At 42.5% G+C, this 27,188-nt stretch overlaps 1 protein-coding gene across 2 annotated transcripts in view; it reads left to right on the forward strand.

The window, feature by feature from the left end:
• The first annotated feature begins 15,333 nt into the window (after nt 1–15,333).
• Nucleotides 15,334–27,188, forward strand: part of DPY19L1 (dpy-19 like C-mannosyltransferase 1) — a 50,873-nt gene continuing 39,018 nt past the window's right edge. For both annotated transcript variants that reach the window (XM_055805523.1, XM_055805524.1), the window contains exons 1-5: nt 15,334–15,868; nt 16,777–16,845; nt 21,818–21,842; nt 23,136–23,223; nt 23,843–23,980. In XM_055805523.1, coding sequence (XP_055661498.1) covers nt 15,574–15,868; nt 16,777–16,845; nt 21,818–21,842; nt 23,136–23,223; nt 23,843–23,980 — 615 coding nt within the window. In that variant the 5' untranslated portion in view covers nt 15,334–15,573. The remainder of the gene's footprint in view (nt 15,869–16,776; nt 16,846–21,817; nt 21,843–23,135; nt 23,224–23,842; nt 23,981–27,188) is intronic.

Below are 27,188 nucleotides of genomic sequence, written 5' to 3' on the forward strand. Positions count from 1 at the left end.
AAGTGCACCAAGCTGTTGGAATAAAATTGAGAAAAGAAACAGAGCTCCACAAAATTTCCCCCTCCCCGCTGAATATGACATAAATAATCTTAGAATGAACAATGACTTCATTTTTGTTTCGCTCCACATTTCACTGATGTTGAATTAACAAATGCCTTAAAATAGATTTGTCCATGTGAAGTCACTTTGAAAAGTAGCACTTGCAAGAAGCATTTTAAGCTAGGGAGGAAATTGCAAGTTAAAAAAAAAAAAAATCAAGCCTTTGCAGAAGTACTACGTGGTGGTTTGTACTTTTGCTAGTAAAGAAAGTAATGATTCTTAACAGTGATAAAGTTCAGGCACAGATCTGATTCTACAAGTGCTAAGTGTCTTTCTGATGGAAAGGACTGTAGCAGGGAGCTTCTTCACGAAACACAAATGTGGTTTCAGCTCTTTTTACTGGATTTCCTTATTTATATCTACAAGATGTTATAAACTAGTTGTTCTACTTTGCTCCACCCAACCTCAATTGTATCAGATGTCCAGATGTAGAGCTGTAAGGTACAAGACATTTTAAATTTGAATATGGGATGGCTGCAATCCCTGTAACCTGGTTTTAAGACTAAAACATTTCTTTTCAGCATTAGAGCACCTTGTTTTCCTCTGCAAGAGACCCTCTAATTCTTATTTTGTAATTTGATTGTGAATTTTGTAATGTTTCACTTTTTTTATTAAAAGCATGCCCATAAGAAACGAAATTTCACAAGAACCCCAGCTTCAATAAAAAAAATAAATGGGGAGGAATAGGTGAAATCTGCTTCAAAATTCATAATAATAATATCTAAACCACCTTATGATACTTGTTAGGGCATTACTTCTTTTTCTTTTAATATTTGGTACTGGAAACAGCAAAATAGTTTTTGCTGTTGTTGCTATGCCAGCAAATACATTTATTTCTAACATAAATTATTCCAGTTATATAACCAAAACAAACAATTACAGCAAAAGTGACTTTTCACTTTTCACTAAGCTGTACTTAGACATCTAAAATAATGAGCTTGTGGGTATTTTTTGTTTGGCTGATGAACTGGAAAAATCGGGGGAAATTAATTCAGAATTAAATGAAAATGCAAAAATTGGATTTGGAGGAGTATAAAGGGCTGATTTAAAAGAAGAACAGGAAGAACCACTCATTCCAGGTGAATGCACAATGTTGTGTTCATTGAAAATATATGACTGTCCTCAGGTTAGTTACCATTCTTCCTCATTTATTTACATCAGTTTCAAAATGAAATATTAAAATGCTTTATCACCTATCAAAGCTACTTTTTTTTTTTTTTACTTGTGATATAGTTTCTTCTTTTTATTTCCAGCTGAAAATCATTTGGTCTGAGTTAGAAACTCATTTCCGTTTCCAGGAACCAGATCTTTCTTTTTACAAATTCACTTATCACTGAACTTCTCAGCCATGTGGGGTCCTAAGCCACCCTCCTTCATTTGAATATCTAATTTTAACATTATTATACATTGCCATTCCCTCACACGTCTTATTGTCAGGTGCCAAGAAAGCATCCTAACAAACCCCCCTGCCCTAACATCAAGTTGCAGTCCTAACTGCTATAAAGGCTGAGACTATATATAATTTCACACACCTTTCTGTGGTGTGCTGTGGTGGATTTACATCCTTTTTTGCACATGCAAGATCAGCGCTTTGAGGGCGGCTGCTCCTTCCCTGTTGCTCCGGAGGATCTTGCACTGTGAAGGGTTGGTTCTGCTGGAGGGTGGAGGTGCCCTATGTGCACCCTGTGCTGCAGCCCTGCCTTTTGCCACTGGCCTCCTTTTGCAGGGAGAGACACCGTTCCCTCTTGCGTGCTCTGCTTGGGGTCAACAGCTTACACTGCCCCACCGCCAGCCTGTCTCCCTGCCATGCTTTGCAGTTCCAGGGCTGGGTTGTGCTGTGGGGGGACACCCGTGCTGCAGCTGAAATGCAGGGGTGTCAGGGGGGCTCAGTGCAATTCAAAGCTTCCAGCTGCTGCAGCATGGCAGAGAAACAGGCTTGAGGCATGGTAAGGTGTCAGGTGTTGACCCCAAGCAGAGCATGCAAGAGGGAACCACGTCTCTCCCTGCACAAGGAGGCTGCTGGCAAGAGGCTGGGCTGCAGCAGCTAGAAGCTGTGCTGTACCAAGCCCACCCGACGCCCATGCGCGCAGCTGGTGGCGCGGGATGTCCCCTCACAGCACAGCCCTGCCGTGAATCTTCAGGGCTGAGGGAAAGGCTTCCAGCCCAGATGGAACCCATCGGATGGAGGTCAATCCGGGACCTTCTTGCGAGGGAGCAACCGGCCGAGCAGGCAGCAGCAGGGGCCCAGCACGCACCTTCACAGCTTCACCTCCGGCGACAGTGAGTGCGCCGTCCCCCCCCCCCGTCCCCCGTCCCCCCCCAGCCCGTGCCCTAGCAGCCCGGCCTGAAGCGGGGCAGTCACGGGAACAGTTCCCATCTTGGCTTCTAACCAGGAGCTGCCGGCCCTGGGGCACCGTCCCGTCCCGTCCCGTCCCGTCCCGTCCCGTCCCGTCCCGTCCCGTCCCGTCCCGTCCCGTCCCGTCCCGTCCCGTCCCGTCCCGTCCCGTCCCGTCCCGTCCCGTCCCGTCCCGTCCCGTCCCGTCCCGTCCGCGCCCCCTGCCGGCCGCCGCTGCCCGCGCAGGCTGTGAGGGTGGCCCGGCCCGCGGCCTCGGCGCGGGGAAGGTGGCAGGAGCGACCGGGGAAGGCGACGCATCAGCACGGGGGGAGAACGGCTCCGGCGCAGCCAAAATTCGCCGTGTGCCCGGGTGCCGTTACCGGCATTCCCCACGCTGGGGCCCGCCGGCCGTTCTTCCCCCAGCAGCCTGCTCCGTCGCTGCTGCAAAGTTCCATTGCACCGCTCCGGCGGGTGCTTCCCACCCGGCAGGGAGCTGCAGCCTGCCCGCTGGGTACCTTCTCGCATTTTTTACCAGGTCCTCAGGTGCAAAACCCCTGCGGTCAGAGGCTGCTGGCCCGCCTCAGCTATCGATTTACGTTTCTTAAGTTGGTCAGGCTTTTCTCTAGTTTGCTTTTATCTTGGTAAGTTCGTTGGTTGGTTTTCCATTTACTGGTTGCATGGCATCCAGGCAGTTGTAAACTGTAATGTCTTTTTGGATTATGGATGATAAGATTTCTAATTTTTAATTTTTTTATTATATTTTCAGCAAATATGAACATTTTCCTGGCACAAATGCTCTCTGAACAAGAGAAAATAATTAGCTTCTATCCACATGCACTACTTCTAACTCCTTCCCAGCAGACAATACAAGTGTACTGGTCTGTATCTTAACAAAGAAGTTATCTTTTGGAACACGTACTCAACACCATCCGAGGGCAGAAAATACACAGCCTGATTTTCATTTACACAAAAGCCAATTTATAATGCTCAGGAAGCCCTGCGAGGCTTAAAGCAGATGTCTGCACCCACTTAAAGCTTTCTTTCCACACCGGACTGGCATAGCTGAATAGTTGTTCAGGGCTTGCTGCTGCTGAACCGGGTAAGTGTGCCACACCTAACACCTTACTCAGGGCAAAACTATGTAGATTGCATGTTTGTGTAAAGATGCATGTGTTTTCTTTTGTGGCAGTGATTTTCATACGTTTGCAGGCCCTCTCTTTGAGTCTCAGAAAGCACGCTGACAGTAAGCTGTAAAGACATCTTGTGATTTATTCTCGTCTCAGTATTTTGTACTCTTTTCCTTCCACTGTTGGCATAGAGCTAAACTGTTAATACAGAAGCCATCCAAATACAAAACACACCCTACTATTGTAAAGTGTGACTGTTGAATTAAGTTATAATTGGCTAAAGAGCAAGGAATCATTTGGTATAATTAGACAAGCTCATATATGTATATACAGAGATTTATTTCTGTAGGTAACTGAGTAAAAACAATGCACTTAAGGACTTATTTTCCTATTTAATCTTAATGATTTTGGATTCTTTATGCAAGTGGACACAATGAGAGGAATGGATTCATCCCCTGAAAGGGATGAATACAGTCTCTGCTGGAGGATCAGGATGTCTCAGCTGGACTCCCTTAGTGAAATGGGAATAAATTTCTAATGAAAATACTGAAGTCCGGAGCGTGTGTCTGCCATAGCCCTGCCATCTCAGAAATAAAGACATATGTTTGACTGGTCATGGAGTTTGAATTCCTACTTTTTCTTCCAAGCCATATTAGGGGAGCTTTTCAGAAAGAGAAGAGCTAAACACCAGGAAAGAAGACTCCGATTCCATGAGTGCTACAATTACAGGGACTGTAAGACAGGTATAGGGCATCTTTGAAAAGTATAGAAGAGGACAGAAACGTGATGGTATTTATTGAGGTAAAGCTCACAACAGGAGAAATGTAAGAAAATCTTGAAGATGCAGTTGCATTCCTTTTTATTGTAAGGTGTAAGGTGTGAACTCCTTTGCCTTTAGCTTTCCTTTCCTTCATGCACAAGGGCTGCATTTCTTCTTCTTTTCCAGACAGTAGTGACAATGAGGAAGAAGGACCAGAAACATGCTCTCTGCAAGACTTGTTTGTGGAAGTCCTGAGGAGGAAGAGACCTCCAGAGTCAGTTCAAGAGAGGAAGGCAGCAAAAATCCATCGCGCGAGAGACAGACAGACTCACCCAATCTTGAATGTGGGCAATAGAGTGGATATTGTTCCATGAGAAAGAAACACCTATTATATCCTGGAACAAAGAATGTACATACAAGGATGTCTTCTCAGTCTTGAGTTACATGAAAAAATTAATTATGACTGATGGAGCTTTTACATACTGTTTCACAAATGTGAGACCCGAGGGCCTCTGGCCTACTATAAGCAGCTGGTCAGTGGATCTAGGCTCTAGGACCAAGACTCTCTCCTTCATTTAGGTATTCCCTTCTACCCCTTGCACTCCTTTAAAGACATATAAAACACTGAAAACAGAGGAACCTTTGTTGGAGTTAGGCCTCTGTTGCACTTGCCCATTTAAAGTTATGTTCCAATATGACTTTTCCTCCCTCTTTCCTTCTTTGTCCTCTGACTTTTCATTTTTTTCTTCATTTATTACCTGCTCCTCTCCAGTCCTGTTCCACATGCACAGTCCCTATTCTTAATGCTACTAGTCAGTTACTGTCACAACTCCCCTCCTTCCCTGTTACTACCTCATTTTAGATCATCCACTGTGCTTACAAAATGTATCTGTGGCAGACCCATTAGTGAAACTCTGGTGTTCGTTTAAGATCCAAGATAGTTTTCAACTGCAAACTCAGTGTTTCCCCTTTTCTTCTCCTGCTCCCCCACCTCAAAGCAAAAGCCCAAGTAAAAGTTAGAGGTTCGGTCCTGCTCTTCTGCTTCCAGAGTTCTTTTTCTTGTCTTGTTTTTTTTCAGGTGTTGGCAAAATCTGAAGGCGTTGTTGATGTATTTCACTGTAGAAGACTGATAATCTCAGAGTTACATAGAGCTTTCATGACAATCAACCGTGGAATGGCAGCTCAGGGTAAAAGCAGCATTCTCCTGGGTATACTAGGAGCTGGGTGGTCTCTAGCTCATGGATGGGTCCGGGGATACTTGGGATGCAATTTTTTTGTAAAGACTCATTGGGGGATTAGTTGGTACATAATAATAAAAAGTAGGGCAGGAAGAGATCTTCAGAGATCATCTCCTTGGCTCAAGTCAAGATCAGTTTATAATTAAGCCACCTCTGACAGATGTTTATCTTATTTGCTTTTAAGAGCCTCGAACAATGGAGATTCCACAGGTCCTTTAAAGAGTCTGATGCTTAACTGTTCTTTCCTTGGAAACTGGTCCTAACATCTAACCTGACTCAGGCTGTAATTTTAGCTCTTCACTCCTTATCCAGTGCTTCTGTCTCTTCTTGTAACAGCCTTTTGCCTGTTTGAAAACTGATATTACCTTACCTCTGATTATTCTTCTCCAGGCTATTTTCCACATCCTCCTTGTGTAGACTTCAAGGGGGTTTTCTTCTGCGTGTATGTGTTTGGTGGAGGGGGAAATCTACCTTGCAACTACCATGGTTGATGTAAAATAAGAATGACAGTGAGGGATAAAGGAGATTAGGAGAAATCCCTATCCTTCAGTAGGTCCACATCTTTCCTAAAGTGCAGTGCTCTATCAGACACATTCCTTTAACTGAGCTCTCACCAGTACTAACTGGAGTCAATAGATGACTTCATGAGTGAGACATGAAACTCCTTTTCACATACTCCAGTGAAACACCCTGTTTTTCCACAGCTATAAAATCCTGTTGACTGATTTCACTATAATGTAAGAAATTTTTTTTTATCAGTTTACCATAAAGTAAGACTGTCATAATTTGTTTTGCATTCTTTCCTCTGCAATTTTTCTAATAATGCTGGCAATAAGGCTTATAATGACAGCTGAAATGTGGAGGTTCAATGCTGCTTGCAAAATGCACTTCTGCATATGCACACAGCATGTAAACAAGAAGTTGCTTTAAACCTGGTACAGGCAGTTTGGGGGTTAATAGTGGGGCAGTGAAACTCTTTCTGTTTGAAAAGTGGGTGAATTTTTCCAAATATCGCCTCAGCAAGTAGGAAAAGGGAAACCTTTCTAGAAAGAAAATATCTTTTAGAACTTTACACCTTTTTCTCAGTCATTCTGCATTTCTCTGTTCCCCAGCACAAACCCAACAGTCTGTTCTTGCACCCAAAACCAGCATGAAATATTCACCCCATCCAGCATACTCCTTTGCTCCTTGTCAACATTTTCTCCTTCCAGTAAGTGGCAATTTTAAAATGATTCTTCCTGTGAAGTATTTCTTCAGAGAAAGCCAGGGTCACAACTGGGCCACAGTTTCCTTGCAGTGCAGCCCTGGAGCTCATTCTGGAGCCTCAGCTCTACTCTGTATCAGTGAAATTACCCGTGATTTTATGATGTGGCAGTTGCATGGAAAAAATGGCTAGATAAAGACAAGTATGTCTGCTACACTTGAAATCTGCCTTCCATGCCCAGCAGTGCTGTTTGATTTTTAGTATTTTATAGATACTTTTAATACATACATGCATGCAAATACACACACATGTATGAGTGTGTGTACATTTGAAAGTGCATCGTTTAGTGAATTCTCCTCATTTTGCTATCAGACTAACATGAAAAAATGAATGCTGTACTGTAGTCAAGGCTTCAGTCCATCGTCAATATATACCTTGATATATATCATCAATGTAATGTCTCTGGAAGGAAAATCCTCTGAACTCCTACGTGTCATGTTATGGGGAATCATGCTAGAAGATCCCCTATTGGGAAACACGTGGTAGCACCTTGAGGAGCTGGAGTGGTTGTACCTGCCTTACGAAACAATAAGCCAGCTGCTGCCCTCTGAGCGCTATGAGTTGTTCTGTCAAGCTAAAAAAAAATCAGAATATGAGACAAACAGTGTATTTTAAAAAGAAGAGTTCCCCCACCCCTCACATCAGCCCTTCAGCGCTGCATGCTTCTTAAAAAGTGGGCCAGGCTAGGGATTTTTGTTGGCTATAACTGCTTCTTTAGATTTGATTTCTCTTTGCTAAAATCAAAAGCAAGTAGGATTTTCTAATGGCAGGGATAGGGTGGGCAGAGCAGCCCCTCTCTCATGTGAAGATAAATGGAGCTTTGAGGTGAGAGAGGGAGTGTCATAAGGGGTCTGTGGTTGTTTGTGAGAGGTGGGTTGGCAGGAGGGCAGGGATGGTCTCAGACTCACTTGTGGGACAGTCTGTGGTGCTCCAGGGGACGCTCACAGGGGCATGGAATCACCTACAGTACCTCACGTCACTCATCAAGAGAAATGAAGGCAAACACAAACAGGAGAGAAGTTTGCAAAGAACACCTCCGTATGTAATAAGTGATTTGTATCTGCAGAGTCTGAATGATCACAAGAGCAATACAAATCTGTGGCAGATGTATTCACAATTTGTACTTGAAACACAGGCCTGATTCTTCTTACTTTGCATGTGTGTCAGAGTGCTTCCTTATGTGGAATTACTCAACATTTACAGGTCAGGTGTGATTCAAGCTCTGCGCACATCAGTGGTTTAATTTAAATTAACAGCGACTCTGACAAGCAGCCTTATCGTCAGCAAGTAATGAGTATGCCCTGGCTGACCTGTTTTCTGTCCAATTGGACAGCCCAGATTTGGCCTTCTGGTCTAGATGGAAATTTATCTTGAAACAGAAATGAATGTGTTAATTCTGGTAAAACCCACCCCCCCCACCCCCTACTTACTCTTTTTTACTGAGTGTATATTGGCATATTGGGTGTTTAACCAAGATGATGCTGTGGCTCTCTGAAGAGGATGCTATGGACAGTAGAGGGCGCTGTGACCTCAACAATGAACTCCAAACCGGTCCACGGTTGTACCTCCTTGTCAGCACAGCAGATGGGACACAGGCAAACGCGTTTTTCCAGCTGAAAGGGAACACCATTTCTTTCATGGTAGTTCAAGAGACTAGAGTGCTGATGTGAAAAAGTAAAGGGGGGACAGACTGATAGGTAGTGTAACACCATGATGGCTACAAACGACCTATATTTCCAACTGGAAATTTGAAAGAAAGGGACGAATTCCATCAAGTTGTTTGATGCTGTGGCACATCTTACTGTTTCAGTTTTTAAAGCCTGATTTGGGTGCTGTTATTAGCAAGGTCTCAGAATGTATAATGAAAGCACACAAATAGTCAGGACCATGCTTTGAGACACATTATCAAAAAGCTGAAAAGGTGAGGAAGGAAACGTGGAAGACAAAAACTGCTGCTGTTAGTGACCAACAAGGACCCTATATGAGATTTTAAAAATCTTTGTGTGTAAAATTTGTATTAAGTTTAAGTTTTGTGTGGGTATAAATTAAAGGATTTGTAGCCTCAGCATATTTTTTTTCTCCTCTTGATAAGGTCTCTGGCAAAAGGACCAGATTTACCAAGAAAAGATGCCCTGCAGCCCTCAAAGTAACCATGTTAGTCACTTCAGTTTGTCACAGAGAATTCACCTTTTCTCAGTCATATACAGAAAGTAAGCAACATTCCCAAGTCATGGCTTTGTCGTTGAAGGGGTGTTCGATGTGTATGATCATCTTGCCTTTGGTCCGATCTGCCATTTCACTTAGTTTTCCAAAGGTACTTTCTGTCACTGTCTGTCGGTAATTAGTCTGCCTCTCCTCTACCTGGTGGTGGAATCACCATCCCTGGAAGTGTTTAAAAAACATGTAGATGTGGTGCTTAGGGATATGGTTTAGTGGTGGACTTGGCAGTTCTGGGTTAAGAGTTGGACTTGATCTTAAAGGTCTTTTCCAAACCTAAATGATTCTGTGCTTCTATGATTCCATTCTGTTAGTGGCAGTAAAGGATATACTGAAGTCTCCGCTGAAATGAATATCAGGGTAAGCACAGGGTGAAACAGAAATAAACTGGCTAACTTCTGAAGAGGCAAACTTACATCCTGCTGCTGTTTCCAATACAGCTGTCTATAAGTATTTCACAGTGGTCCACAAGCTTCTCTCACTCTCTTGCCAAAGGAGATTTGCCAGTAAATCTCCAGCAGTGTCGGTTTACTGACTTTGATATGGCAACATGTTTCAAGAGCCCTACTGTTTCTCACATCTGGCTGCTCTGGCAGCTGTTAACTGAAAAGTTATTCTGTGAGCACTTCCAGATCATTGCATTTCTCATGGTTCTGTTCTGAGTCCATTGCTGGCTTTCCCATTTTTCCACCATAAATGTTGTCCATATTCTCAGTCTCACACAGAGATCAGTCGATATTCATATGAACCTGTTCTATTGTTGCCACATAGCTCCCGCTTGTTGCTGCAAGCTGCTTCCTCCATCTTTGCTGATGCATCTTTTGGCAGTAGCTACCTGAGAGACGCACCAGATAAACACTGACTCTGGAAAAAATGAAGCAAAACCATGGTGGCTAGTAAATCAGGTTAGGGTAAGCTGGATCCATCACTTCTGCTTGTAGTAGTGGTTCTGTGGTCCTGAGATAACTCACTCTGTAATCTGTTCCTCCAAATAGAAGTGTAACAAGATGCAGTTGCTGTGGCTGTGAATCACAGCATCTATGCCAAATTAGCATGACTACTCGCTGTGGCCAAATGCCACGCCGTGAGAACGTGGAGTGTACAGCAAGAGATCTTAATTTTGAAAGCTGTAAGGAGATTATGTCATGCAGAGGAGTTAAAAGTCCTCCGAACGGTGAAGAATTACAGAAACATTCCAGGCCCCGGTTGAGAGTTGATGATCCCACTCCATGCTATAAGAAGGGGCATTGGCAAATCTCCCAAATCAGCTGCTCAACAGGGCAAGTGGATGGCTGTGCTGCTTTGATTGCTCTGTCTGCAGCAAGGAAGGAGGGGTAGCTGGAGATTACATTAAATCTGTGAGGTTCCCAGCATAGCTTAATTTGTTTTCCTGATATTCATAGTATTTCTTTTTCCTTTTTCTTTAACTTTTTTTTTTCTTTTTTCTTTTTTTCTCTTCTTTTTTTCCCTCCAGAACTGCAGGGAAGCATTTAAGGTGAAAGCATGAAAATGGCACTGGAAACTGAAAGCCAAGAAACCAGAAAAAGTCTGGTGGAGAGTAATTGGGTTTTCTGAGTCACTAATGTTCTTCAGTGTTATTCTGGCAGCAGGCAGTTTGAGACTTACAATCATATTTATAGAAATGAAGGAGGTAATTTCTGTGTCAAAGAAAGAAGGGTCTTCAGGACTTCTCATTCTAAAAATATGGGGGTTTTGTTGCCAAGGTAGGCAAGCTAGGTAAATTGTTCTCATTTGTTTCTAGTAGAAACAAGCTTTTGCTTGTATGAGAAGTTAGCCAGACAGGCACAGATGTTCCGTTCTATGTATTTTTATATATATATCTATGTAGTTGAAATACAACTGCAATTGCTCCAGTTATATATAGTTACATATACCTATACAGTTAAAATGCAACTGAAATTTTAAAAGTGAGGAACGATAGTTGTGAACAGAGATGTGCAAGTAGAGATCAGACTGCTGTATTACTAACTCACCAGGAGTGTATTTTTCCCTCTTCAGGATACAGGCAAGCATGTTTAAAGGAGTTAACTCAAGGGGGGATATTCGTATCCTGCAAAAAGAGAATTGGCCCCACAAAGCTGTTAAATAGGACAAGGCACATGCTATAACTTGGTTGCCACTATATTCTGCTGTTTTTTCCCGGCAGATTTCTCCACATACTAACTCCAAGGGCAATCCTGCTTCTTTACTTCTGCTTTAAGAGACCCCTCCGCCTTCTGTACTTCTCTTCAGCCTGGTCGTCACGAGAAGAGGTCCCAACTATTTCTCTTCTCGTAAAGTTCTTTCTTTAGGTAAGAATTTGCCTTCTCTGTGACTGAAGCTCAAGCAGAATTAATAATCAGTGAAATCAGATGTGGCCACATGGTATGGAGCTCAAAATGCTCTAACTGCCTGGCTAGTTACCTGAGGCTCCGAGCTCCACATTGCTGCAGCTATGTTGCTGTCAGCACTCAAAATGAATAGCTTAATGCTGGGTTGAGTACATCTAACCAGGCAAGAGCCACACAATTGTTTGCTGAAGAGACATACTTTCCAGGTTATGCCTTCGTTGCATGCTAACCTTGGATTAAATAAAAACCAAGGAAAGGGAGCCTGAAGCTTGCTACAATGCAGTCCTGCTATTATTACGTCTGTTGCTGAATGTGTGAAAGTGTGGGGGATCAACACAAACTTCACAGAAGCAAAGCCCTGTGGTAGGTGGCAATAGCAGTCTTGCCACAAAATCTGCAGAATATGCTTTGAGGCAGTGCCACTGGAACAAAGCACAGCAGTACCAGAAACATTATTATAGATACAAAAAGGCAATTCTCTACCGGCACTCTTGTTCAGATCACCTTGGGAGAGAGAAAGGGTTGGCATTGGTAATAAACTGCAAAGTGAAGGTCTCACTTGAGGCAAGAGGAAGAGTGAGAGAACTGGTTGCAAGAAACAGTACCAAAGATGAGAATGAGTGGAGGAAGAGCAAGCAAGCTCTGGACTATTTGGTAATGAGGTGTGTGAGAACTGGTAGCAAGAAACAGTACCAAAGATGAGAATGAGTGGAGGAAGAGCCAGCAAGCTCTGGACTATTTGGTAATGAGGTGTGCATGTCCAGTGTTGTGAGGAATGAATACTACTAGAGAACATATAGGAACTGCCAAGGCAATGTGTCTTACTTGCAGGGCCTGATACCTGAGGACCATGGGTTATCTCCATTGACAGTGTGTCACAACCACCATCCAACTTGGCACCCTGAGGTTGCCGATATCTGACAGAGTGAGTTGGAAATATGAATAGACGGTCCCGTGATCATGGAAACTGTGTGGTCAGAGAGACAGGGAAGACCTACCAGAAACAGGAATGTTGTGTTTCCAGATGTGCTTCGTCCTGGGATGGCAGAAATCTGTAAAGCAGCATTTTACAGATTTTGCTGGCCCTGGACAAAAGAAGTTAGGATAAGCTGATTAAGATGATGTCTCTGCTGTGGCCTAGTATATACCCTTCAGTGAGCTGAAAGGAATCAATCAGTTACCATGCTCCCCAGCCCCTTTTGTTATAAACAGCAAGGTTTGTGCTGGCTTACTGGGATCATTCCTTTTGCTGTGATGGGCAGGATTAGTAATGAGCTACTGTGTATGAAATGTGATGTTGGAAATAAACATAGCACTTCTGGAAAAATATGCAGCTCCTGTGATGATATGAACTCAAGGTTTCTTACTACTCGTGTCTCTTACAGATTGAAGTAAGTGTCATTTTATTTTTAGAGGTGTACTGCTCTACTGCAGCTCTTTTGAAGTAGTGTTAATGGTTTTCTTTAGCAATTCATAGTTGCTGAATACCGGCACCTTTACGTTTAAGAATGTGATATTCTGTCTTTGCATTCTTATAACATTGAAAATCCTTTGAGTTGTTTAGTTTAGTAGTACATGCCTTTGTAATCAGGTTCTGTGGGTGGTAACTTTTGAAATAAATTGCCTGAAGAGTTTTATTAAAAGAAAACAGCCTGAAGGTGATTGATTTGCTTCAGGCTGGAGCAGGCCCAGCTAATCTCAGTGGTCAAGCCATCCTACAGCAATCATTTGAACTCTTAATAATCTCAACCCTTCAAGTTTGTAAGTGTTCCATGGCTCTATTGATTTTGGCAAAAAATGAAAATAGGTTTCAGGAGTTAAAAATCAGCTGAACATATCATATTACTCTTTGTCTATGCCAGTTACATGCAGAACTCCTTCACTGTGTGGAGCCTGTACATGTCAATCACTCAGCCAGCAGCAACGGACTTCTTTGGTTACTAACTTTATGACAAGGCTGCATGATTAAAATCAAATATGAAAAAGCAAACTGTGGAACTTTGTCTGTTGGAAAGCAGGTGGTATATAGTATGTAGTCTTCAAACTCTCTAATGGTGTTCCTTTTATGCTTTCATTTATATTTGTATATAATAAGCACAGATAAATGCTTCTTGAAATGTAAAACTGCTACAGGTAATTTATGTCAGAAGGGCCTGCATGCTCAGGAGACTGGCTGTTTTATGTAACCATATAAGATGGTCAAATGAAAAATACTATTTCTTCCTTGCTCATTTTTTGAGATCTGTGTTATACATGCCCTTTGCAATTATCTCCCCAAAACAGCTGATGGTAGAAGGATGATTTTTCCCCTAACAAGCAAAGCAAGAGCCTGCGTGGACACACAGGCCTTCTGTCAGACCCACAGACTTGTTTGTTTTACCCCGCTGTACCAGTTTGTATCTTTACGCCCTTACTGTGGTAACAACCTTCCTACTACTTCAAAGACAGCAAAGGCCATCCTGATCTCATACGTTTGTCACCTCAGTAGCTGAATCTGGACCAAAATTGTCTTCCTGTGCTAACAATATGCTGACTATATATTTATTAAACATTTAAAAAATACTATCTCAGTAAGGTATTTGCCACATAAGGCTCAAACCTTGTGTTTCACAGGATAGGATTCATAAACAATAACGAGGAAAAGGAGATGAATATAAAGAACAGAAGTTGTAAATGATTTAGAAAAAGCCCCACATCCATTATGTCAGAGGAAAAGGGTGGAAAGGCCAGGAAAAATAAGCGAAGAGTTTAGTGGAAAGATGATGCCGCGAAAACTCAAACATGTAGGAAACTTGGGAGCAGAGACATAGAGAAAGGAAGAGTGAGCAGGGTAAAGACCTGAAGACAGTGATGAAGAGCACCTGGGAGTCAAGGAACATGTACAGTCAAGAAAGAACTTCCAGAGGGGAAAAAACATAACAAGAGGTCGGGAAGGAAGGTGATATGTATCTGTTTGGAGAGGCAGCTGTTAAAAAAATTATACTCTGCCATATTCAATCAACATTGTCAAAAAGTGGTAATTAATACATCCCTACCGGATGAGGATGAGTCAATGTCTGATCGCTGCTGCGTGCTGAGCAGAAAAGCACAGGGAGGAGGAAAAGGACAGAGAGCTTTGCTGTAACTGGGTCTTGTTCCACCGTTGTGTTGTATATTCACCAAGCTTAAAAAAACAGTTAATTCCAGCAGCTGGCATAGCAGCCATTCACTGCTGCTGGGAGGCACTGAAGAGGACTGCTCTAGGAAAGCCGTGGAACAGCATTTTGGGCCTCGAGGGCCCGTGTCCCGCAGGGTCCCTGTGTAACAGGCCCTTTTCGCCTCTGAACCCGCAGGAACGTTTCGGCTGGAGCGGCCCGTGGCTTGCGAGCCGAGAGCCCGGCCGAGCTCGCCCCCCGGGGACTGCAGGGCTGCGGCCACACCGCTGGCACAGGGCAGGGCGAGCCCACCTTTGCACTGCAAAAGCCCCAGGAGGAGGACGGGGTGTCTTCTGAGGGCGGGAAGCCCCTGGGAGGCGGCAGCACCCCAGCCAGGTCACCTCCTGGCAGTTAAAATAGCGGGATTTGACCGGGACACACACATTCCCTCCTTCACACCCCCCACCCCCGCCTTCTCCCTCTCTCCAGGGAAATCTCGGGTCTTCCCGGGGTGGGCTGAGCCGTTTTCCCGAGCCGCCGCTCGCCAGGCGGCACGGCTTGGCAGCGGGCCGGGGAAAGGCGGCGGGGAGACCCGCCGGAGGGAGGGGGCAGGCGGGAGAGCCGCGGCCGCGCCGGCGGGAGCGGACCGGAGCGGCGCGAGCCGCACGTGCAGCAGAGGCGGGAGCGGCGGCTCCGCGCGGCTGCGGGGCGGCGCCTGCGTGAGCGGCGGGGCGGGGCGCGGGAGGTGGGGGGGGCGCCGGGAGCCGTTACCCGCCCCGCCGGGGAGCCCCGCCCCCGCCCCCACGTGGCCAACCGGGCGGAGCAGGCGGCGGCAGCGGCGGCGGCGGCGCAGCCCGGTGGAGTAGTCACCGGCCGCCCCCTCGCCCCGTTACTACGAGCCCGCCGGCCCCGGCTCCGCCCCGTGGCCTCCGGGCCCTGCCCGGGGGTGGGGGAACCTCCTCGCTGAGGACCGCCCCCCCCCCCCCTCCGCTTCCCCCCCCTCCCCGCCCCGGCGCGGCACCCTGGCCCCGGCGGTGACTATGCGGAGATGGCCGTCCCGAGCCGAGGCAGGAACAAAGAGTCGCCGCCGCTCAAGCCCGGGCACCAGCAGCGCCAGTCGCCGGGCGCCAGCCCCCGCAGGGGCCGCGGGCGCCCGCCGCACTCGCCCGGCCGGCAGGTCCCCGGCGGGGCCCGCGCCATGCGGAAGGGAGGCGGCGGGCGGCGGGGAGCCAGGAGCGACCCCCAGAGACCCTGCCGGGAGGGGCCCGCCGCCGAGGGGGAGCGGGACGTGCTGGGCCGCGACCCCCTGAGACTCCTGCGCGTCTGCGGAGAGCGGCTGCGAGGTGAGGCGGGGGTGCGGGCAGAGCCGCCCCCGCTCGCTGGGGCCAGCGCTTCCGCCCGCGGGAAGCGGCCCGGGGCTGGGCTCGCTCCCTCCCCGCTTTCCGGGTGTCGCTACTTGCCCGGCACGGGCAGGGGCACGGCGCCACCCCTCCGGTGGCCCGGGGGAAAGGGGGAGCACCGGGACGTCCCTGCCCGGGCGGGGGCGGCGGGGGGCGGGCGGCCCCGGGGCCTGGCGGCGGCTCCCGGCGGCGGGGAGGCGGGAGCGCTGTGTCCGGCACCGGCCGGCTGCACGTCCGCCCCCCCCCGCCCTCCTGCCCGCTGCGGCGGGGGAGGTTAAAGAACCCCCCCCCCCCCCGAAAAAAAGCCCCCAGACAAGACCCGCGGTGCTGCCGGCGAGTCGGGGGCCAGGGGAGGGGGGCAAAGGGCTTTTCAGCACTTGAGCATCCTTCGGGGGAGAAATGGGAAAATGTGCTGTTTGTGCAACTAAACCTTGTTAAAACATCCTCCCCAGTTGCGGTGGCCAGCTCGGCTTCTGCTCTTGGCATGACCAGCTTATTTCTTGGTAAGGCTTTGTGGAAAGGGTGGAGGGTTGCCGGTTCTGTAACAGGCTGACTTTGTTACAGCACATTGTCGATAACGTACCTAGGTGGGAATCCTCTTTTGACAAGTTATTTTGTACAAGTGATTTCAGGAATTAAAAACCTGATGGTTTGTGCAGTCACCTTGGTACTCTGCCTGTGATGTTTCAAGCTTTTACATGTAGTTACTAACTTGCTGTATGAAATTTCTTCCAGCCTTTTTTGAAGTCAAGGTTTGTACAGCAAGCTAACGCTGCAGAGTTCCGACAGATTTCCTTTTCCGCAGTGGCTGGTCTTAATTGATGCTTAAGGTATTTCTTTTCTTTTGACAGTATTTGTTGACGACAGAAAGGCCTTCGTTGTCAAAGCTGATAGCAAGATATGGCTCACTTTCCTTCTGGGTAAGTAGAAGGAATAGGTTGGGGGAAGACACTGTTCTTTTTACCTACCTTTCTGCGGATTTGTAAACTCTATTGAAATAGATTTCGAAATGTAACTTGGAAAACTAAAAAGAGCATAGCATGTTGAAAAGGGACAGGAAAAAGCATCCTACCTGCCAACTTTTGTAAAGCTGTTACTGTAGCAGTTGACGTGGTATCAGAACATTTGTAGGAAAAATAATCGTCCAGATACTTATGGATTTCTCCTATCTGGTCATTAATTTCTAGGGGAAGACCCCCCACAAATGCAACTCTTATTAAGTAATGTAATAAAACCGGCTTGTTTGGGAAGGATTGCAAGTGAAAGAACATACAACTATAGGGGGATGTAAATTCAGATGTTAATATCTTCGGGGATATTTTGGAGTAAATAACAAAATGGCCAAAGTCCTGGAAGAAACACCTGAAGGATTTGCAAAATTAAACAAGAAATGCATTCCTAAAGTTAACAAATGTTAAATAGTAGCATATTTGTCAGATGCGCAATTGGCTGTGCTTTTAACAGTATTATATTAAAAGACTGTCAGGGTATTCCAAAGATGCTGGTACTATTAATCACACCACCAGTAGTCCCTGTTGCCAAAGGGAGTTTCTTCAGTTTGATGAATTACATTGCAAAGGGGGTAGCAGGGAAAGAACCCTGCGTTTACAGACTAATTGATGAATAAACTGTACCTGATTTGCTTTGTTTACCTCTATTCATCCAGCATTTCCTTGACTAGTAGTTACATAAATGACATAGGGTAAAGTGATGGTCAAAATTGAAAAATGCTTTCCTTTGATTGAAATTTTAAAGCAGATTAGGTAGAGAGCTTTATCATTTCTGGAGTTTGAATTTGGCTGTCAAACCCAGATAACCAATTAAATACTTCAGGGGGCTATTTGTTAATAGGAATAAAGCCTCGATAGCAAAGTACATAATAGCATACAGTATTTGCAGTAGCAAAGAATGTACATATACTAAATAGGAAATAGTGGTTTTGGTTACTTTTAGTGGTGTTTGAATTTTTGTTGTTCTTCTGTTGCAGCTTTAAGTTCCAGATTTTAAAAACAGAGGCTCCTATAGTTGGAGCTAGTTTTATTGTGAGGTGTGGGTTTTCTTCTCTTAAGAATTAGCTCCAATTTACATGCAACAATAAAGTTGTCAGATATTCAAGGACGTTCTTATACAATGCTTTGCCCTATTATTTTGTTGTTTGTTTTTTGTTTTTAATGACCACTGAATTGAGGCCTTATTCTTCAATACATCCTTTCTAGATTGTGCACAGTCTCACAGTGAAACATCTGACTAAGCTGCAGAAGTAGTCAATGCTTGCACATTCTTCATTGTTCCCAGTTTGGCTGTATTCCTACCTACTCACTTTGGGGATACTTGCAAAGTATTAATCGGTTTCTAGTATGTTTCACAGTCTATTGCATTTCAGCATCTCAGCATTTGTTGTTCTACTTGGTAAATGAGTTCTGTATATTATGGCTTTTTTCTTCAGTATTTAATTTCCAGAATTAGAATGCTTTTTTATATGCCATTCATACTGCTTTTCTTGGAACAGAACACAGGCAAAAATAGGAAATCTGAAGGATAAACTTTCAGATTTTACATAATAGCCCTAGTCTGCAAAAATCTGATCCTATGATTTGCTTTTAGGGATTCTTAGTTTGGGTAAGAAAATGGCATCTGCAAGTTCAAGTACATAGTAGTTGTGTAAGTCTTTGTGGCATTAGGGCTGTAGTATTCCTCTCCTGTCCTCTCCTTCATTCCCTCCCCAGTAAAGACATCAATGGGATCAAAGGATGGTAATTTTTAAGAGAGCTGATCTGCATGTTTTCCATCAGAAACTAGCTTAATGTAAGTCTGGATGCAGTCTGTTGAAAAATGCCAATTTGGACTCATAGTGGAAGTCTATGAATTAAGTGCATTGTCTCTTGAAATGTGAGTAATTACATGAATTGCTGTGTGATTGTAAAAGGTCTTCATTTTATACTTAGAGTGATATTGTGAGGTTTTATAAAAATGTATATGAAATTCTCCAAAATAACTGTGAATGTATTTACACTTAGCACTTTGACTTTAAATAAAACACTTGCTGAAGGAAAGAATGAGATTTAAATATGTTGTTTTCTCTATGAAATAAGTAGTATGTTTGACTATGAAATGTAATTTCCATATTAATAGATAATCTATTTGCAACAATAAAATACTGCTTATTTGGAACCATACGAATCTGAGATCACGAGCAGTACTGGTAGCTAGTGTGCATTTATTTTGACTTTACTGTGTCTACTTAACCTAATGTGTAATCTGTCTTAAGATGGATATTTTTTTTATAGCTGGGGTGTTTGTATATGTAAATGTATTTCAGCATCTAATCTTACTGGGGATCTTAGAAATGTTGCAGAGAAATGAAATAATTCCTTGTGCAAATGTGAGACAATAAGTAATAATTCAAAAAAGTATGGACTGCTCTGTTTCTTTTCATACAGTTACTGCAAAATGTTGGTTGTTTAAGGAATATAGTTTGCTGTGTTTTTGATATAGCTAATATGCTTACCTGGAATTCCAGATCATATCCATATTTGCTTTTCTGAAAAAGGAGCTTGCAGCTCTCTATCAGAACTAACGTAAATGTCCTTAGCATAAAAAAAATATCTGTAGCTCCTGAAACTCCTAAGACATTAAATTCCACTTCATATGAACTATACTGAGCAATCCTTCAGTGATATCCCCTCCTAGAGAATATATGTAAAAAGGTAAAGTTTTAAATGAAATCTCATAGTATTCATTTTCTAATTGAAATCCAGGCTTCAGTGACTGGAGTGGAGCTAAAAAACTCCTAAGGAGCTTTCAGTGTGGTGATGTGTAATCTTAACTACTATGTGAAGTATGTAACTTGAGGTAAACGTTAGATTGTACAGGCAGGTGGTTTAGAAATTTTCCCCCCCCCTCAGGCAATTCTTTTTTTTTTTTTTTCTTTTACACAGTTTCACCTCACACATCTTTGTGTACAAAACTTTTAATATTAAAATGGAGGTTTATAAATACAGTTTGTTGCATTATGACCTGTGGTGACAGCGGTAACAAGTACTGCCAGCAGCAGCACTTCCAGGCTCTGTGTTGGAGGAACACGCGGTTGGGGAATATATACCAGGCTATATATTCAGTCCAGTCCTCTTCCACATAAATTTAGTGGCTTTGCAAAGGTGTTTTCCTTTCTCTTGTCCCTTCTGCTTTCTAGAAAGACCACCATACACATGCAACGTGTAGTCTGAATGCTTGTGTGTTCACTAACTTGCTGGCTATATTCCGCATCGATGTGCGGCAGTGGATGTATGTTTTACCTATGTGCAAGCAGCCTGACTTGTTCTGTGCTGTGGCTGTGGGTGGTGGTGGGGTTCCAGCTCAGCACCCTGGAGAGGTGCACGGTGCTCAGCACCTTTCTGGCTCCTGCTGGGTGTAAGCAGGGACAGGGGTTGTCCTCTCGGCTTTCCTTCTGCTCTGTATAGCCTACGCGAATACGAAGGCTCATCATTAGCCTTAAAGATTTTCTTGGATTGAAGACAACCAGTCTACCCGACCTTTCTATGGCGAAGAGCCACTGTGTGCCTAGAGGGCAACCAAAACACCTACAGTCTAGAAGGAGCACTGTGGTCCTTCTAAATGCTTACCTTTTATCCCTCACTCATGCTGGCTTTGCTTCTGTGGTGAGCGCTGGATATGTTGTGAATGCTTCACAACTGAGATGAAGTGGCTTCTGCTCTCTGTGGATCTTGTCATGCTGAAGAAGTTGGAGACCTGCTGTTTACCCACCACTTTATTGTAATTTGTCTTTTTCCTATGCTCATCACAATACCTCCCTTTTTCCATATCTATGCGATAGCAGTGCAGATAGTGTCCGAATGGACAAACAGAATGTTATTACATGCAGAGTCTACCTTTTTTTAGCAATTATAGTCTGTTAGACTTGTGTTTGTTGTTATGGTCCATTTGGATCTCTCAAATTTACAGGACAATTTACTCTGCAAATTGAACTTTATTTTATGACCTCCTTAGGAAAGAAAACAAACAAACATGACAAACACGGGCTCAGTCTGCTTTATACGGACCAGTCTAAGTGATGTATTGGTGAATTCCCATGTTAAGGCATGAGGTTTCGAACTTGCAAGTTCTCTAATTTGCAACTCATAACTTGTAATTCCTAACATAAGCAGAACAATACCTAGCTGATGGTGGGAGTGCTTATTCTTCCTCTTCCATCATGATGCAGGTGTCCCCTGTATTGCACCAGGAAGCACAAAAGCCTCAGCAGTCCAGCTGCTGGTGGATTTGCCTAAAAAACTTTTTAGATAAGCTGATGTATTTATACCTTCCAGCTTGGAACTTTTGTCTATACTATTTCCATGACTTAGCAGATTTTGAAGAAACCGCCAGACCATCAGTATGTGAGGATTATGGCAGCAGGAGATGGCAAGCTGCAGGTGACAATGGCTTCGTAATGACCTTTAGCCCTTTCTGGCCACTAGGTCCTGCCTATGTGTTGCCTTTGCTTTGACCTAACAGCATTGCTTCTAGCATGCATCAGGATTTGAGTGAACAGTCACCGTATGTATCTTAAAAATATTAAAAATATTTATGCCTATTAAAAAGATGTTTATAATTAATTTTTATTATTGATAGCCGAAGTGGGTCCATTATATTCTGATGGATCAACTTGAGTGCTACAGGTGGGAATATTGCTGAATACCATCAGCATAATTTCAGATTTTCAAAGAGCTGGCCATGAAGGTTAATTCATATGTTCTTATTGTTCTGTTCCTCTGGAGGCCGAGTACCTTCTGTGCATCTCCAAAGTAGTACTGTAATTATTTTAATGAACATGATTTCATGTTCAATTATTTAAATACTTGAGTAACTTGATACCTTTTGTTTCCTTTACAGCTGCTATTGCAGGAGTTCTACACTGGTAAGGTTAAATTCATTTCTTGAGAGTAATATGGTATTTTAAAACAATAAAAATATCATTTTGACTTATATTTAGACAAGCTATTGGGGATAATTTACGTTTAGGTCTTTCCTCTCAAACCCAAATTGTTGTCTTAGGGTGAATAATTCTGTTCTTGTGAAGCTCACGTGAAAGGTTTCTTAAGCCTGGTCAGTGAAGAGTGAAGCCTGCTTTCCAGGTGGAAAATTGTTGCTTAGCTATGCAATTTCAGGTGCATTTCCACTAACAGATCTTTTTACTCTCACTGGGTTTTGAAAGTCCCGGTGAATCCTTCAACTTTCTCCTGTGTTCTGCTTATTTAGATTCTGCTTTAACTTCTTAGATTTACATCATGTTTTCTCTAACGTCTTCAGAGAAATCTGGGCTTTTTTTTTTTTTTTATTTGTATGCAGAAGGGTGGCCTTTTAACTACTTTTTGTCAATGTAATCCTGGTGGTTCAGGCTCCATCGTAATCCTTACCCTTCTTTTTTGTAGTATAGACTTGAAGTAGAATGGGTTCTGTAGTGATTTTCACCAGCTGCTTTTGCAGAGATAAAAAGTAGCAGCTTCTGCTACTCTGGTTTTGTTTCCTAGCTCAAAAAGAACTATTGATTTTTAATAGTTTGTTTCTTGCAAATTCCTATTCAAAAGTAGTCATATGCACTGCTCTGTTTCTTTTTCTGTCCTTTCTGGAGATTAAGCTCATCTTGAAACTTCCAAGTTTTGGCTCCAAAACTATTTGAATTTTTCCTGACTGCTTCACCCCCTGCCATAGTTACACCTTTATTTAAATATAGTTTTGATGGTAAGCCCATCTGTATATAATGGCAGATAACTGTGTTAAAATACACATCAGGAAAGAGTTTTGTGGAAAAAAACATACACTATTTGTATGTGCACTGTAATTTTCACCAGTTTTTACTCTGTCATTCTTTTCATTTGACAGATATTTGAATTTTCTAATATATAGACTTGATAGTTTTAATAGCATTAAACTCTTGATTCTTAAGTGTCTACACTTAAAATACATTAGAGTATTATAACTAATTCCATAATAGAATTTAATAAATGCTTTATGGGTTCATATTTCTTTCCTTTGAAATAATCTGAGTAGAGGAGAGTGTTGGTATAATAGATGAGTAAATTAAAATAGCAGCTTGTAAGTAAATTTTGGGTCTTCATTGAATGTTTTGCCAGCTGTTCCTTGGTATATATGAATTACTACAGGTTCTAAAACTCTTTATTCAGTTGTAATTATTATTATTTTTTAACAGGTGTCACATAACAACCCTTTTTGAAAATGACCGTCATTTTTCTCACCTGTCAACATTAGAAAGAGAAATGGCTTTTCGCACGGAAATGGTTAGACTATGTTTCAATGAAAATTCAGTGACTGGAAAACTTCTGTCTAATCTTGTGATCATGGGCTTTCCAAAATTTCATAATACTTTCTGGATAAGTAAATATATTGATATCTTGCAACTAACATGCATTACAGTTTTGCGTGCAGAGTATTTGTGTGTCTTACAGATGATCATTATGAATGAGTCTCTTCACAATTAATTTAAAATATGATTTAGAAGTATGATTCTAGAAGACTACAAGTACCTTGTAGCTTACTTTCAATTGTAGTCTTGTTATGCAGCTTTTGTTTTGGATTCTTTTTTTTAATTAAGAAGTGTTTGCATACGTGTACACCTTTTGGCTGCTTTTACTTTGAGAATTGTGAAATACTATGCTAGTGTATAGTTACCAGCCAAATGAGATATTTGTAGAGGTGCAATAAAACAGGGTGGAAGGAAACTCACATTGCTGGTTTCATGGCACTAACAGAAGGGATTTGAAAAACTGGTTAGTCATCTTGAATTGTTTTTTCCTGTTTGTTATAATACAAAATTTGATTTAAAGATGAAGCTTTATGGCAGTTCATGAAGCAGAAGTGACCTTTGTAATTGTAAATAATGATTCTGCTCTCCTGTAGGGTCTTTATTATTCCTACTTCAAGATCATTATCGAGGCACCATCGTTTTGGAATGGAGTATGGGCAATCATGAATGACAGACTAACTGAGTACCCTTTAGTGATTAACACCTTACAAAGGTTCAATCTTTACCCAGAGGTGAGTTATGTTTTAAAAATAACACCTTCTGATAAATCTTTGGTTTCTTCAGGTTTGACCACAAATGTGAAAGAAATGTCCTTCTGGAAAATGTGGTCGTAAAGATCTAGTGACTAATGAAGTGTTACTTAAATATTGTATTTAAATTCCAGATTTAAATTGAGAAAGTGACTTCATACATTGTGATCAAGTCTCAGACTTCAAGTTTGTCCAAGCACATGTGAATACTTTCTAGGTCTTAGTATTTCGTGCTGTAAAGTTGCAATTGATTTTATACTTGTCTTCTTTCAGTCTTTTCACTGAGAAGCAAGTAAGTTTCTGACATTGTTTACTGCAGGAAAAACAACACATGAAGTACCAGTAGTGTGTGACAATAATGGTCGCAGGTACTGAGAGGTTATTTTGGCTTGCATTTTGTGTAGGACAGTGAACTACGACATCACAGTGAACTGTGGCCCTAAAATCCACGAATGGTAATAGTTTACTTCCATGTTGCAGAAGAAATTCCTCTGTAGAAGACTGACTGCTGTTTTGTATGTACTTCGTGTTAGACTTGTTACCTTGTTAGATTGTTTCTACTTTTTTTTTTGTCATGAAAAATACACGTCTTTTAAGTACAGAAATGTTTTGCCAGTGTGTCTCACATGTTTTGCAAAGGGAAAACTCTTTTGGTTAATGTACGTTTCTGTAACTCCATGTATGAGTAACAGCTTATTTTTTGGAGAGCCAAGGACTAATAATGATTGTAATTGTTGGGTGCTAGCATTTATGCTCATGCTCCTACTATGTCAGAGCAGAGCTGCTTTCAGGAATGGTATGTATAGAAGTTCTTGGCATGTATGTGTTTATACAGCTTGCATGTAGTGGTTTCATTTGCTTCTTAATTCCTTGCTCTGGAAAAACTAAATGCTATAGATGACTGCTTTTTGTTATCCTCTCTGGTGTTTTGGGTTTGTTGGGATATTTTTTTTTAGTTTTGTTTGTTTTTTTTTTTTAATTACAGAAGGATTTCAGTTAAGTTCTAGAAATGCAACATTAGGAACATGCACCTTATTTGAATACTATAAAGTTACTTTCTTTAGCTGATAAAGATTTATTGACTTCATCTATAGACTGACATGCAAAAATCAAAGGTAACTGCCGGATGAACTTGCTGTTAGAGATTTCTCAGTACCACCATGAAAGACTAAGTAAATGGATGATGAAATCAAAACAAGCGCAATCAGATGTAGTGGCTGACATTCTGTAAGAACGTTAGGTAGATTACTGTGCAAAATGTGTAGGCTTGTCTGTTCATTCAGTTTTCTGGGATTGTACTGGCTCAATAGAACTTGGTATGAGGTATGAATTCATTCATCTTTTCTGTGCTTGTGTGGGTATGCAAAGCAGACAAATAGGCTTCTCTGCTCCTTTCAGTCATTTACTGCTTGATGTCTAGCCTTCCTTTAAATAGTTTTTTTTTAAGGAGTGTATTTCTTGAGTGCTCTTGTTTCCACATAACTACATGTATAAAACTGTCAATAGGTGCAGTTTGACATTTGAAGTATGTTCTCCAAATTTATCTAATTTTACTTTAGATAAATTTGCCCATTATAATCAAATTTTACTTATGATTATAATGGGGCTAGGTGGTGGGAAGACACTTGTGGATTTATTTGTTGGCAGTGAAATTTCTTCTTCTGATACTCAGTATCCCATCACGTATTCTGAAAGCGTTCATTGCCTGTTTGATGTTTTAGCGTCTTTCCAGCTCTTTCAGCCCAATAGCAGCATTAAGGCTGAATTTTAATAAAATGTTTATTTAGCAGATTTCAAAATTAATTGCATCAGAAATGGCCTTGAAATCCAGTTACTAATCAGGATGTTAAACCCATTAAGGAAAGCAGAACAACTCACGGGCATGTACAGCTGGTACTAGCCATGAAAACTTTAAAAGAAGTAAAAAAAAGGTAAAGTGGGTCCATAGCAATCACTACATCATCTGTGTAAATTATAAATATAAGCAGTTAAAAAAATATCTGTCAAAAGCAACAAGTTAGTCTTTGTAGTTGTACACTCTTGGAGTCCTAATAAATCCTTGATTTTCCAGGTATTTGCTGCACAGTCAGGTTGTTCCAGTAGCTGTGGTGGTGTTTTCATTGGTGATCCATGATGCAAAGTGGCAGAGAGATAATGTGTTAATTTCTGTGGTGGAGAGATAATATATTATGTTTGCTCTCTGGCTGTTCGTTGTTACGGAACAGTTGACATTTCTGTGTGTGACAGTGATGATGCAAATTTGAGTTGGAGTGATGAGTGTTGCAAAGACCCATGTAGTTGGTGTTCAAGTGCTTGCTCAAAGGCAACTAGTAAAAGGGCTTGGATTTTTTTGACATGTTCTTTCATAGCAAGGACTGGCCCAGCCCACAGAGATTTTCTGTGTCTAAGGGCCAGTCTTTTGTTTTCCAAGCTTTGCATTCACTGCCTCGTCTGATAAGGGACAGTAGAAATTTTGTGCTCTAGTTGACCTAACAGTTTTGTACTATTGTTTTGCTTCCTTATGCCCATGTTAATTGTTCTGTGTAAAGTAGCTTTTGGCAAAAAATGTTTCTGTGTGTTGCATGAAGTACCTTACCTGGTACCTTTTTAGGGAGTATTCATGTGTGGTACATCTGCAGCAGACACAAGCGCTTGTGACATAAAAAGCTTAAGTTGATAAATTAATATTTTATTATTTTTTTTGTGCAACATTGGTTCAGCAAGATCGTTTCATGTTCTTAGGGTAATGTCAGCTTCAGGGCTGGTGATGCAAATACGCTACACAGATGTCTCTTAAGCTGCCATATACATTCTGTTGGCAGTGTACAAACGGCATTCAGGTGATAAGAGGAAATATTTGGGTTTGGTTCCCCAGTCTTATTGTTGCCTGTCTGGAAATAGGGCAAGTGTCTGTTTCATGTATGCACACATGCACAGTCAGAAGTCCTAGGGCACAGATGTTCATAAAGCCTCCAGGAATTCAGGATATTGCACTTTGCAGGACACAGTATTGAGGCATGGAGTCTTGGTCTAGAAAGATTAGTTGTCCTTTAAATATTTAAGATTTACATTGTGAGAGTGTAAAGGCCACAGATGAATTGAGCCATGATGATTGGAGCCCTGGTATTAAAAATTAATGAGTTGTAGAATCACAAAACAGTTGAGGTTGGAAGTGATGTGATGTATGAAG

The sequence above is a fragment of the Falco peregrinus genome, chromosome 5 (assembly GCF_023634155.1).
Source record: "Falco peregrinus isolate bFalPer1 chromosome 5, bFalPer1.pri, whole genome shotgun sequence".
Taxonomy (NCBI): Eukaryota; Metazoa; Chordata; class Aves; order Falconiformes; family Falconidae; genus Falco; species Falco peregrinus.